The sequence below is a fragment of the Urocitellus parryii genome, chromosome 14 (assembly GCF_045843805.1).
Source record: "Urocitellus parryii isolate mUroPar1 chromosome 14, mUroPar1.hap1, whole genome shotgun sequence".
In the NCBI taxonomy this organism is placed as follows: Eukaryota; Metazoa; Chordata; class Mammalia; order Rodentia; family Sciuridae; genus Urocitellus; species Urocitellus parryii.
Window position 1 is genome coordinate 65633765 of NC_135544.1, and position 14641 is coordinate 65648405.

The 14641-nt window shown below is 35.8% G+C and overlaps 1 protein-coding gene across 1 annotated transcript; it reads left to right on the forward strand.

Annotated features, from left to right (window-relative positions):
* The first annotated feature begins 224 nt into the window (after positions 1 to 224).
* On the forward strand, positions 225 to 9586 carry LOC144250099 (heat shock factor protein 2-like). The gene is made up of 6 exons (XM_077792486.1): positions 225 to 404; positions 4586 to 4694; positions 4849 to 4976; positions 5795 to 5919; positions 7873 to 7948; positions 9473 to 9586. The coding sequence occupies exons 1-6, from the start codon at positions 225 to 227 to the stop codon at positions 9569 to 9571; spliced, it is 717 nt and encodes a 238-aa protein (XP_077648612.1). The 3' UTR covers positions 9572 to 9586.
* Positions 9587 to 14641: the final 5055 nt, after the last annotated feature.

Here is a 14641-nt window from a genome sequence, read left to right on the forward strand (position 1 = left end):
CGGCAGCGCCGCCGCCTCCGGCAGCGCCGCCGCCTCCGGCAGCGCCGCCGCCTCCGGCAGCGCCGCCGCCTCCGGCAGCGCCGCCGCCTCCGGCAGCGCCGCCGCCTCCGGCAGCGCCGCCGCCTCCGGCAGCGCCGCGGCGGCTCCACGCTCCCTGCCAGGCGCGCGGCGGCTGTGCGGCACCGCGCGCGGCCTCTGCGCGCAGCCTCTAGAGGACCCCTGGTATGGCTCACGAGGGGAGCTGGGGCCCGGCCGCGCCGCTCGGCGCGCGCCGCGGTGGGGGCGGGGCGGCCCGTAACGGTCGGCCGGGTCGCGTTCGGAACCGGCCCCGCGCAGCCTGGGCAGACGACGGACCTCGGGCGCGGGAGCCGCGTTATTGCCCACTCATCCTCCATCCGGCTCGGGTAGGGATCGGAACCCTGAGACCCAGGCCGGGCTCTTGGGCGCGGGGTTAGCAACCTGACCACACGCACACCTGCAGTATCAATTGCAGAGTTTCATACTCATCCACAAATACTTAATTTCATGAATTTTAAGGCAAAGAAATAAGACAGTAATTTTTTATTCCATTATTAAATTATTAAGTCAGCTTTTTTTTTTTTTTTTTTCCTGCGCAGGGGATTGAACCCACAGGCATTTAATTGCTAAGCCATATCCCCAGCCCTTTTTATTTTTTATTTTGAGACTGGGTCTCAAAAGTTGCTGAAGCTGGCTTTGAATTTGCAGCCCTCCTCCCTCAGCCTCCTGAGTCACTGGGATTACAGGCGTGGGACACTGTGCCCAGATTAGTGTATATTTTATTTTATTTTTTTAAATTTTATTTTATTTTTTTTTTAGTGTATATTTTAACTACTCATTTTTCTAATATACCAGTAGGAAAATGTAAATGAACTCAGGTCTGTGTCTGTGCCAGAGTTACAATAAGTGTTTAGTGTTTGATGAATGAGTGAAATCCCTGTGCTAGTGGTAGAAATGATAAAGAACATTTGAAAAGAATTTTAGAGATCATCTAGTTTAACTCCATCTCACCCACCATAATTGAGGATTCTAGGCTTAGACAGGTTGAATTACTCAGCTATAGTTACACAGCTAGTCAAGATTGGAGATCAGCCTCTTAACATGGATTTCTGATCCCCAAGGTCAATCTTCTAACATAGATTTCTGAGCTCCACCAACTGTACTAAAGTTAATATAGAGATTAGCACCATATTTAATTTTTATTTTATTTCTTTGGTACCGAGTATTGAACCCAGAAGCACTCAACTGCTGAAGCACATCCCCAGTCCTATTTTGTAATTTATTTAAAGACAAGGTCTCACTGAGTTGCCTAGTGGCTCACTGTTGCTGAGGCTGGCTTTGAACTCAAGATCCTCCTGCCTCAGCCTCCTGCGCCGCTGGGATTACAGGTGTGCTCCATCATGCCTGGTTCCATGTTTAATTGTGTACGAAAATGATGTCCATGGGGCTGGGGATGTGGCTCAAGTGGTAGTGCGCTCACCTGGCATGTGTGCGGCCCGGGTTGGATCCTTAGCACCACGTACAAACAAAGATGTTGTGTCCGCTGATAACTAAAAAATAAATATTAAAATTCTCTCTCTCCCCTCTCTCTGTTTAAAAAAAAATGATATCCTTCACAAGTTAGTGGATAAATCTGGATAAATGTTATCTAGTACTAACCTAGTAGCTTAGTGCACCTGCCTATCTTCAATCATGCTGTCACACATATTTTCTAAAAGCAGTGCTGACACTGAAAGGTAAAACTTTTAAACAGTGATGTTAGTTGAAAAACCAAAATAAGTTACCCGCATCTTTCAAAAGTTGCTATTTATAGTTGTTTGTTTTATTTATTTATTTTCCCATACTTGTACTGCACTTCTGTTGAGGTAATTTAGCATTTATAGTATCTGATTGAAAATCGTATTAAGGCCTTTTCGAAGAAGCAGATGTTTTGGGAACCAAGCAATCTTTTAGGCATTTTTTTCCCCCAGTGGCGGAAAATAATCTCTAACTTGAGTGTAAGGCAAGGACAGAAAACTCACCAGCTGCAGTTTGGAAAGTTTGGCTTAACAGTTCTAAAGACTTACGTAACTTTAGTTTTTCTTGAAATTTGACAAAATTAAGTGAAATAATCCTCTCTTCATTAAACAGAAATAATATTGTGAATGATCAAAATTATACTAAATTTGTTACTGACTCAAAATTTTTAATAAGTCTTTAGATCCAAGGTCTTTAAGAAAAACACACTATACATATTTCAGTTTTTCCTTTATTCTCTCCCCAAACAAAAAGTTGTCTTTTTTTTTTTTAAACATTTCCCATAACTTCAAAATTTCATATAATAGTTCTTTGTTCAGGTAAACAATTTATTTCCACAGTCAAGAAAAGAGATAGTATTTTCAGACAACCTAAAGCATGTTTTTAAATGTAATATATCCTAAAGAGAAGGACACATGTTTAGCTAGGAAGAAACTGGGGAAACCTGATATACAGAGACAAGAGGTTATGGAGGTTAAATGAAAGTTCTTGTCATTGATAGTGAAGAACAGCTTTTACTGCTATTGACTGTTGATAATTATTATAAAGTACCATAAAAGAAGGAAATTACTATAAGGTCAGTGTTCTTACCTTTGTCTCTGTTTCTCAAATTGCTTGAGAAGGATGCACGATTTCACTAGAGGCCTCATACCCATTTGTTCCACTTTTTTGTGCCTTTTGGCAATTCTCTAGTATTCTCAAATCAGCACAGATGAATAAAGAAATAGGAGTTGGAGGGAGCAAACCAGAAAACTGTAGTGTTTTCTAGCTGTTTTGAAGGAATTTGAATATCCTGGCAACCATTGCATTGTTTCGATGTTCTAGAGTGAAACACAAACATGGCAAAGTAAGGGTAAAATCCAAGTTAGATGGGCCTGCAAAAAAGTTGGAAGACTCATTTGCAAATTATTTTTATTTGTATATGTAAAAGAGGAGTTAAAGACTTAAGAAATAATTGGTGAACATTGAGAAGTTACAGACTTGTTAAAGTTGCACATTTATATTCTGGAAATTGTTTTCAGTGATCCTAAAGTATTAGATTATTTGTAAGAACATTTTGAGCATTCTACACTAAGAGTGCCAAAAGTTTAATTTAGGCATTAGCAATGGCTACTGACTACTTTTGGAAAGTTTGCCAACATTTATGGGTAAGGATGGAGGAGAAGGTACCAATCTCTTGTCCCACTCAGTAATGGCTTTCTGACCCTTGTAAAATGTTTAGGGAGAAGGGAGAATTCACTGTTGAATTGCTTGAGCCTCATGGGTTTATGGCAATAAGGTAGAATTTTTGTACTCAAAGATGTAATTTATTAATTTTAGAGTAGAGACTGAAGGAATACCAAAGTAGAGACACAGAATGATAGGAGTGAATGAGGGCTTTGTGTGAGGAAGACAATGCAAATTCAAATAAGAAACTTTCATCTTTATTTGATATTATCCAAGAGTTGAGATTCGACAGATATGATTGAGTTTATTGAACTAAAGATTCATTTAGTAAGTTAATCATAAATATTTGTTGTGGACCTGTTAATGCCCAGTATGCTAGGTACTAGGAATTTATTCAGTAGTGAACCAAAGTGCTTTTGTTGGTGGAGTTTACATTCTAGTAGAAGGTACTGATAGATAAAATAAGCCAATATGAATAACTGAGCAGTGATAAGTACCATAAAGGAGAGCAAACAGGTTAACAGTCTGTCAGTTATGATCCAATCAAAAGACAACATCCACAGAATATTTTCAATAGGGAAAGTTTAATAGAATTACTATTTCATAGGAATTGGAGTAAAGAAAACTCTAAAGAATATAGGAGTAGTTAGTAGGAACAGGCAGTGTTGGTATAGCTATGATAATGCCATAGTAGGGACACTTCCCTCAAAGCTAGGATCCTGGCCTTGTTGGGGAAAGTGTGGCCATATTTCACTGAATGGAAGAGAAGTCATTTGTGTTGGACTGGTGGAACTTACTGGAAATCTGACATTTAGAACTCTGAGCAAGGATTGATAAACTACAGCCCAAATGCCAGTCATCTGTTTTATGAATTTAATCGGAACATAGCCGTGATCAGTCTATTTATATGTTGCCTATAGCTGCTTGTTTTGTTACACAGAGAAAATCTTGGGATTACAGGCTTGGGCCCCCTCACCTGGCCACTGTTAACTTTCAGTGTTAATGTAGTAAACATATAGCTTAGAGTTTTGCAGTTGATTTGTAATCAGTGCATCTTAGTATAGTGTCTACTACAGATACTGATAAAATGTGTTTCCTTTTAATTTATCTTATTTATTTTATTGTTATACAGATAGCAGAAATGGTCTATTTTTCTTATTTAATGGAAATGCTAATGATATAATGCAGTATTTGGTGTCAGGTAGATATCAAAAAATTTAATTGCAGTTTGGCACTTACTTGCAATTTTTTGTTGTTGCCATTATCAGGAATAGAATTTTGATTTGAAGGTATCATGGAAGGACTGGTCAGGACAGGTTTGGGATTCATATATATGAGTGTGCCAGAGAACCTTAACTAATTGACCTTTTCTGGTTTTCTTTAGAATGGCCAAAGTTTTCTGGTCTTGGATGAACAAAGATTTGCAAAAGAAATTCTTCCAAAATACTTCAAGCACAATAACATGGCAAGCTTTGTAAGGCAACTAAATATGTGTAAGTATGGACAGCAGTTTATTTGTTCTGCTAACCAATTACTGATTAAACCATTTTTTTCTCATTAAGCTGATAAAGGAAAATTCCACACAAGCAGTGTGCCTTTTTGACTGTTGTCTAATTCCAGTCTGAGTAAATTTTCAATCTTTTTCAGATGGTTTCCGTAAAGTAGTACATACTGACTCTGGAATAGTAAAGCAGGAAAGAGATGGTCCTGTTGAATTTCAGCATCCTTACTTCAAACAAGGCCAGGATGACTTGTTGGAGAACATTAAAAGGAAGGTGAGTTGTTGTTAACATTATTTAGCCAAGATTTTGACATGTATGATTGACCAATGAGCAGTTTTAGCTATTGTAATGCAGAATGTACAGAAAATACACAGGTGTTCTTTGTTAGAATGAATCAGACCAATAAAACTTTAATTAAATTTTCTATCCTCCACCTTTCCCTGTGTTCATCTGTAGTGAGAGCTCATTCTTCATTTTCTTGATGAAAGGAAAATGCTTACAACATTCTGATTGAGGATGAAGAGTCATTATTATAATAGGAAGGTTCATTCCTGTGTTGACTGAAAAAAAGTCCTCACTGTAGGACTTTTTTTGTTGTTTACTGATATATATCCATTGTACAGAATAAGTCCTTTGTACATGATAGGCATTAATTGTTACATTTTTGAATGAATATCTTTTGCTGAAATAAGATATTTTTACTAAATCCATAAAAGGGCTGTAAACCATGAAAGAAAATGACCTGCCATGTAGCCATTACTGTATAAATTTAATTAAAAGTGGAATGTGGTAATAAAAAGGCTTGAGAAATTTACAGGGAATTTGGCAGAAGAAAAAGAAAAAAAACCCTAAGATGTTACTGCTCATGGAAACTTAAAGAAATTTTTTTTTTTGTTTTGTTTTCTGATTATTTCTTGCTTTCTCTCTGGATGAGCTGTGAAGTGTATTCTTTTCCTAGAATTCCACCCTGGGCTTTTAGAACAAAATCTCCCTTTGAGTAGATCACAAAAAATTCTTATAATAGGGAAGCTTTGAATTATAATCATGGGTGTGCCGTGTATTTTTGATTTTCTAAATTTGCTTTTTGGAAGGTTTCGTCTTCAAAACCAGAAGAAAATAAAATTCGCCAGGAAGATTTAACAAAAATTGTAAGTAGTGCTCAGAAGGTTCAAGTAAAACAGGAAACAATTGAGTCCGGACTTTCAGAATTAAAAAGGTAAGCCATTCTTCCAAATATAATACTAATGTGTTGGGTGTTGGAGTTGTCTGGTGCATTGGTTCTTATTACTTTTGATTTGTAGTCATAGACTTAACTTTAATAATATGTTTTAATTGTGATGGTCAGGATCACGTATGAACCTAAGAACATCAAAACAATTTGATAAACAAATATTACTGAAGAAACAATAAGTCTTTAGTGTAGGAAATACATTTCTACTTAGGTGTTCACAAACAAAAGAGGGCACATACAAAAAATCTTATATATTACTCATCCTTTTTTTTTTTTTTCCCTTCTCCTCCTTTAAAATTCTTCCATGAGTTCTATTAGGAAAAAACAGGACACACAAAGTTGGGAATAAAAGAACCCAAGAGATTTGCCCTACTTGATATTTGTTCTGCATAGGTGTGGGAGAATGTTATTTAAACCTTTTTCTTCAAAAAGATGCTTTGTTTTGTTTTATGACATTACTTGATAGGTTTTCCTAACTTACCAAAGTAATAAGTTTATATATATATATATATATATATATATATATATATATATATATATATATATATAAAATAGAGAGAGGGGGGGGCGAGAGGGGAGAGAGAGAGAGAGAGAGAGAGAGAGGTATTTTACTACTCTTAGTAAGCAGCTGAGATTTTTCCCTTTAATAGTTTCCAAGGGCTTGAGAGTAGTTCCTTGATGTATTCTTTACCCATTTCAGATATGGACTGATTTGCATATTCCTAACTATATTTTAAAGTAACCTTGGGCTTTGGTTCTTTTTTTGAATAAATATAAATTTCTCCATTTTGCATATTTTATTTAATCACTGAGGATGTGTCTGTTGGCTATACTTTGACCTAATTCTTTGAATCTCAGTTTAGCTCCCCAGATCATCCTTTAAGTGTTAGAGGCAATGATCTCCTCCTTTAGTAGGCAGATAATAGCATCTTTAAAGGTGTGTCTGAAAAAATATAGCAGTTATTCAGTAAGTAAGTATTAAAGAAAATCTCCTTTTCATATACCTCTGTATTTAAATCCACATTTCTTTTTGTAATAATTCAGACTGAGAAAAATAGCTTTTGTGGAGATTAACAAAAGTTGAAAATTATTTAATTGGTAGATTATCTTTTATATCTTCTCACCATTTTCACTCTGCTAATGACAGTGCAGTTTCAATTAAGAAACAGCAAAGGAAAAAAATCTTAGTATTGGGCAAGTTATTGGTTTGACATTGTTGAATATTCCATCTTTTAAAAAAATAAAACAGTGGCTTGCATATGCTTGTTTGAGACAGTTATCAAGGTAGTTTGAGAGTCTCACTTTAGTTTGGCTTTAACAGTTATAGAATTATCTGTGTGACACTGGGCAGGTTCCCACAAATTCTCTGTACCTCAATGTCCTAATCTTTCAAGACAATTCTTCCTTACTTGGCTGATTTTAGAGAAATTTAAATGCTTAATTGAAACGTTTAGCATAGTGCCTGAAGCACATCAATTGTTCAGTAAATGTCACTTTTTTTTCCTAAGGTGATTCACAAAGTCTAACCTCACTTAAGTGATGAACATTAAAAAAAGTAGTGAACCACATTATCAAAAGGAGTAAATTGCTTGCTACTATATGGATATAGAAGTGTGTTTTAAGTGTTTTTTTTTTTTTTGGTTTTTTTTTTTTTTGTATATTTTGCCATGAATAGCAGATAATACATTTAAGAAGGAATGATTCAAAAAAAAAAAAAAAAAAAAAAGGAATGATTCTGGAGTTGTGTTGAGATAGTTGTCATTCCTGTATTATTGAACCAGCTTTCTAGTCTCATAAAAATACATATCATAGTGAAAACAAACATAGTTAAGTTCTCTAGGTTTGTGTTTTTTAATTCTGTAGTATTCTTAATTAAGATACTGGGGTTTGGTTTTCTGACTAAATCTTATTTATTTATTTATTTTTTAATTATAATAGTGAGAATGAGTCCCTTTGGAAGGAGGTGTCTGAATTAAGAGCAAAGCATGCACAGCAGCAACAAGTTATTCGAAAGGTAAGAAGCTCTTTTCCTTGTGACTATCATTTGCATTTGTTTAATGAATTATGTGTGTAACACAAAAAAACCTGTGTTGAGTAGTTAGTAATTGATCTTAGTTTTTTATGTATTAAATTCACAAAAGTAAAATTTTGAAGACAAATTAAGCCAAGTGTTATATATCCTTTTTAACAACAGCAGAAACATTTCTCATAGCTAATGATGATTGTTCTATACTCTCATATAATATCTCAGTAGCTTTTACCTGGCATAACAATTTTGAGATACTTTATTCTTGGGAGCTTAATTAATACACTAGCCAATTTCTTAGCACTTTTTATTATTATTATTAATAAAACAGTCTTACTGTGTTTTGTGGGAGATTTCCCCTTACTTTTTACTATAATAGGCATAGTTAATTTTTAAATAATTTGACCCAATTAGGAATTCAAAAGGATTTTTCAGTGGATGCCATTATTAGTTTCTGCATAAAGTCATAATATAATGATTACCATAATAAAATAAAATCATTAATGCTGTAAAATGAATCTTGGATTTTATATTGAACCTAAAATGTGTTCTTCTGATTTAATGTTTGCATATCAACTTTCATTTGTTAATAAGAGATGAAATATAGAAATAATTAAGGTAGCTATTTTTTACTTATGAGTAAATGGACTCTAAGCTGCAGGTTTTTTAATGGGAAGATGGGGGAGAGCTTCAGCTTGTTCCTACTTGGAAGGCCCTTGAACTAAAAATAGGTCTGTGACTGACAGGATCTGGGTCTAGTGGAGCAAACTTAGAGCAGAAATAAATAGTAATTGCAGCCTTTGGCCTGTAGTCAAAATAGATTATTTTTTTTTTTTTTAAATCAGTGTGCAAATTAAGGTTGAGTATAGGAGAATTCAAATCTAAGTGTTTAGTTTAAATATGTGTTTTAAACATTTATATCGGGGTCTCTAATGCATACCCCTGTTAAGAATATCTGATTTAAAAGAAGACATGTATTTTAATATGTACTTAAATATTTTTCAGAAAACACAATTTTGATTAAATGTTAACTAAAAATACACCTTCATCTGTAGGGTTTTTTTTTTAAACAAGAATTATTAGTATAATAGTTACATTGCATTTCAGTTTTTCATGAACACTAATATTTTTTCATCAAATTTATATTTACATATATGTGTATTGGTGAGTGGATTTGCATAATTCATGATGACAAACACTGGTTTTTAATGTGCCCCTGGAATTGGCTCCTAAGTTTGCTATTTAATGTTGGCTTTTGATTAACTTAGTATATATAAGTATATTGAGGTACCAGTTATAGGAGTTGTCAAGTACAGAAGTTAAATGATAAAAATGTTAAATGTTGCTGGGCAAAGTGGTGGATGCCTGTAATTCAGCTACTCAGGAGGTTGAGGCAAAAAAGTTTGCAGCCAACCTGGGCAACTTAGGGAGACCTGTCTCAAAATTGAAAATAAAGGGCTGAGAACATAACTCAATCAATAGTACTGTTTTTTTGTTTTTTGTTTTCTAAAGTCTGGTGCCTGTCTGCTTCAGAGAAAAAGCACTATACAACATGATGCCAGTGTCAAGAGAACTGAGGAACCGAGGTATAGAAAGAATTTTGGGCAGTGATTTTTTTTTTATTTATTTATTGATACCAGAGATTGAACCCAAGAGGTGCTCCACCACTGAGCCATATCACCAGCCCTTCTTATTTTTAATTTTGAGACAGGTCGCTTTAAGTTGCTGAGACTAGCTTTGAACTTGGGATCCTTCTGCCTCAGCCTCCTGAGACACTAGGTTATAGGCATGCCACCACCATGCCTGGCTAGTGATTTGTTTTTTCTGAAATTCAGTCACTGATGTTTTTAGAAACCTGTGATAATATTTATTTTATGAATTCAAAAAATTGAAGTTGAATTGTTCCATAGATATCTTTAACCTTCAATGTTGTATTTTCACTGGCTGTTAGCATTTTTTTTTTAAATAAACAAATTAATGTCTTTGTCATAGACTCTAATGCTGACTTAACTCTTCAGTTAAAATGTTTTAATATTTGTTCATTGAAAAGTTGATATTGATTGTAAAGCATACTACTTTGTAGCCATTTTTTTGGAGATGGGGTCACACGGCATTACATGTTGTCCTGGGTGGGCTCTAACACCTGGACTCCAGTTATCCTCTACCTCAGCCTCCTGCGTAGGTGGAACTGCAAGTGCCAGGCTGGTATGTAGAACTTCCAGCATTCTTGATAAATTGTCCTTTTAATTGAGTTGCCCTAACCTGCTCCAACATTATTTCTAGCCTTTATTATTTAGTGTCTGGGATGGAGATATATATATTTCTATATTACCAATTAATAACTATATTTACACACATGGTATTTGTTACTCATCTGGGAAAGATGTCGATTCTTCTAACTCCACCAATGCAAATTTCCAGGATGATTTCACCCCATTGCACCATTCAACAAGAATTATAGGGTAAGAATGAAGCCCAAACATGCCACTTCAGAATGCACCCTCTGTATTTTATTATATATATAATAAAATATGTGATGTGTGTGTATAAAATATATAAAATTTTACCATTTATTGATGGATTTATATGTTGGTCATGAAATGCGTATATTGACAGCATCTTTATCTATTGACAAATATTTTCCTTGCTATAATTCTTCTTGGAGTGCTTAACACTTATCGAGGGAGGTGGGATAGAGGGAAGTTAAATTTAAAACATTCCTTTATTTTTTAATAATTTTATATTGCTGGTAGTAGTATATGATAATTCATGCATTTTCTCTATTAGTTTTAAAATAATATTGTAACAAAAATTTTACTTATCTACGCAACTTTCTAAAGATATGGATAATATATATACGGTTGCATATGGGATCCACTTTAAAAAACTAATAATTGGGATAGCTTATGTTTATTACTTTTTAAAAAAATAAATAACAGAATAAGTAGAGTTATTGCAAATTTTTGAATATTTTGGTAAATTTTTATCTTCTGCTTTCTCACTTCGATTGCTTTGTTTCATTTTAATTTTACATGATTACCAAATATAACAATGGACTAATAACTTTTTTAATGATAGCAATTTAACAAACTTCAGAATTACTTCCCTGTTTCTATGACTAACAAGTTCTCTGTCTATGATAATTTTGTCTGGCTCATTCTTCAGTTTCCAAACTGAAACAATTTCGGTTTGGAAGTTAATTGTGGGAATGAAGATAGGATTGATGTTGGTCTTTCTGAGAATCAATGATCTGTGATTACAGGACCCCCCCCCGCCCCCCCCCCCCAAAAAAAAAAGCAGTTGGGGGAGATAAGTGTGTGTATAGAGAAAGTGTTTACTATGTTAATTAACATTAAGGGAAGTTTTTATGAGGTAGGTGCTTAATCTTGTGATAGAGACTGGGTGTATTCAAGCATGATCTTGTCTCCACAATCTGGAAATTTCGCCTCCTTGATTCTTTTTTTTTGGTACTGGGGATTGAAACCAGGGGCACTCAACCACTGAGCCACATTTCCAGCCCCATTTTGTATTTTATTTACAGACAGGGTCTCAATGAGTTGCTTAGGGCCTTGCTTTTGCTGAGACTGGCTTTGAACTCACGATCCTCCTGCCTCAGCCTCCCGAGCCACTGGGATTACTGGCATGTACCACCTCGACAGGCTCACTTCCCTGCTTTTTATTTTTTTTTTATTTATTTTATTTATTTTTTTAAAAATTTATTTATTTATTTATTTTTTAGTTTTCGGCAGACACAACATCTTTGTTTGTACGTGGTGCTGAGGATCGAACCCGGGCTGCACGCATGCCAGGCGAGCGCGCTACCGCTTGAGCCACATCCCCAGCCCACTTCCCTGCTTTTTAAAACCCACCCTTTGATAATTTGAATCAACTAGACCACTGCTGGTAATAGTTCTTCAGTGACATTCTTTCACTTTGAAATTTGTCTACACAGTACTTCTGTCTCCTTCCTGGAGCTGCTGAAGTTTAGAGGATAAAAGCCAGCCTTTCTTTTCTTTTTTTAAATATCTTTTTAGTTGTAGGTGGACACATACTTTTATTTATTTATTTTTTATGTGGTGCTGAGGGCCGAACCCAGTGCCTCACATATGCTAGGCAAGCACTTTAACACTGAGCCATGACTCCAGCCCCAAAGCAGCCTTTCTTTTTCTTTAGTTTACATCTTTAAGAACTCAGGTGTGATAGGTTTGCCTGTAATTTCGGGGACATAAGAGGCTGAGGCAGGAGGATCTTAAATTTGAGGCTAGCCCCAGCAATTTATCAAGCCTGGCTCAAAATTTAAAAATAAAAAGAACTGAGGATGTAGTTCAATTGTAAAGTGCCTATGGGTTCAATGTCCAGTACCAAAAAAATAAAAATACACGATGCAGCAGCAGCAGCACACACCTGTAATCCCAGGGACTTGGGAGGTTGAGGCAGGAGAATTGCCAGTTGGAGGCCAGACTCAGCAATTTATCAAGGTTCTAAGGTACTTATCAATACACTGTCTCAAAATAAAAAATAGAAAGAGCTGGGGATGTAACCCAGTGGTAAAGCACCCTGGGTTTAATCCTAGTACCAAAATAAAATTAGAATAAAAAGTCTATCAATTGCTCTGAGTAAACAAAAGGGATGTTTTAGACCAGTAGTTGTGTAAACCTTTTTCTTCTTCTTTTTTTTTTTTTTTAAATATATAGATAGCAGTAGGAAAAAGTGAAGGCTTTCTGCTTGTAAAAACATTTACTGTCTCCTAGCAATCTGCAGTGATGCTATGCAAGTCTGACAATAGATGAATGTTTTCCAATGTCATAAAACTTTACAGTAATACAGGAAATTTACTTAACTGTTTACCTCAGGAGTTGATGTTCTGATTCTCAAGTTTGAGAAGATCTTGATTATGAGCTAACTTCATAGTATCATCCATTGTTAACAGCAGTAGAGACTGAGAGTCAAGCTGTTTTGTCCAAACTCTGTATTTTTCATACAGGAAAACTGAGATGCTGAGAGATTAAATGGCTTTCCAAAGTCATGCAGTTATCTTAGTTATAGAGCAGGGACTAAAATATTCATCCTTGTCAGTTAAAATCCACTATGCTTTTTCCACTATGGCATGTTCTCTAACCTGATAGGCTGAGGGCTGAAGCTAAATCAGATAGTGGGCTGGAAGAGTAACTCATTGGTAGAGTGCTTACCTGGTGAGCGTGGCCCTAGGTTGGATCCCTAGCACCGAAACATTAATTAATTAATCAGTTAAATAAAGTATGTGGGAAGCTGTGCAAATACTATGCCATTGAAAACAAAGCAAAATAAAACATCCCCAAGAATCATAGGATGTTTGAAAAGTAAGTTGTATTTTTAAGGCATATATAATGGGGTCTGATAACGTATAGTCAGTACAAATGTATTATTCTAATGAAGTTACCTACTTTTCAACTGGAATGTGGGCATAGTTAAGGTGAGACTGCTACAGTTGGTGGGTGTATGTGATCACACAGTGTGTAAATAGAGTTTGGATTAGGCCTGGGAGGAACACTCAGGCCTATAGGACCCAGGAATCAAGAGGACAGGTAGTAGATAAACTGAGGAACAAATGGTGATTTTAAAAAGGGGCACGAGACAAGACAAAATGGCCTTGCTACAGGACAGTAGTTCCCACACAGTAGTTCTGTGGACATTCCAGTGTTTGATCCGAAATGAAAACGGCTGTGGCTTTGCCAACCTCAGTGTCTTTTGTAAAATCATTTTCAGTTTTCCTGAATTAACTTTTTAATATTTAGTAGGTGTTCCTTTTCATGTGTAAAAATGCTGTCTTAAACTGTATAAAGAAAAAAACATTTTGGTTGGGAATTGGAATTAAGATTTAGGTCTTAAATTCAGGTTTCTTACACAGGGTTACAATTTGTTGTATCATAGGTGAGGTCTGGATACAAGACAGAAATAGCATAGTCTACACAGTGGCATTTAAAAAGGGCACTCCCCCCTCGGGATTGAACCTAGGGGTACTTGACCACTGAGCCACATCCCACATCCCCAGCCCTTGTGTATTTTATTTAGAGACAGGGTCTCACTGAGTTGCTCAGGGCCTTGCTAAGTTGCTGACACTGGCTTTGAACTTTCAATCCTCCTGCCTCAGCCTCCTAAACTGCTGGGATTACAGGTGTGCGCCACTGAGCGCCACAGCATTTTTTTTCTTAAAACAAATCAGAACATGGGTATTACCCTCATAATGATGATCTGTTTTTCTCTGAAGTCTTATTTTTTTTCTTGTTCTATATATTGCTGTAAATACTCAAATTGAAATAAAAAGTCTTTGCCCTAAAATAAATAAAAAATAAAGAAGGGCCATACACACTAAGCTCCAGCTGATAGAATGCAAGAATGTGAGCTCAATGTTGTCAGACATTTTTATTTTTCAAAAATTTGATAGGTGGATTCTTCTTTAGCTGTATGTGTTCTAAATTAAATCAGTCTGTAAGCAGGCCTAGAGAATAAAAATATAAGACAAATTTGTTTTCCTCTATTTTATTTGGCAAAGCTAACTACAAATCGACCACCTCTTTGCAAACTCTAAGGAAATAGTTGGTATGTTGACTGTTGTGGACTGTTCCCACCTCCAAGGCTTCACATAGGGTACCACATATTGTTTAAAGATTTTAGTTCAGAAACGGTTGCCCTCTTTTCACA

Coding starts and splice junctions, on each gene's coding strand:
- LOC144250099 (XM_077792486.1), top strand. CDS start 225: ATGGCTCACGAGGGGAGCTGGGGCCCGGCCGCGCCGCTCGGCGCGCGC. Junction 5,920..7,872: donor GGACTTTCAGAATTAAAAAG/GTAAGCCATTCT, acceptor TAATTATAATAG/TGAGAATGAGTCCCTTTGGA. Junction 7,949..9,472: donor AGCAACAAGTTATTCGAAAG/GTAAGAAGCTCT, acceptor TGTTTTCTAAAG/TCTGGTGCCTGTCTGCTTCA.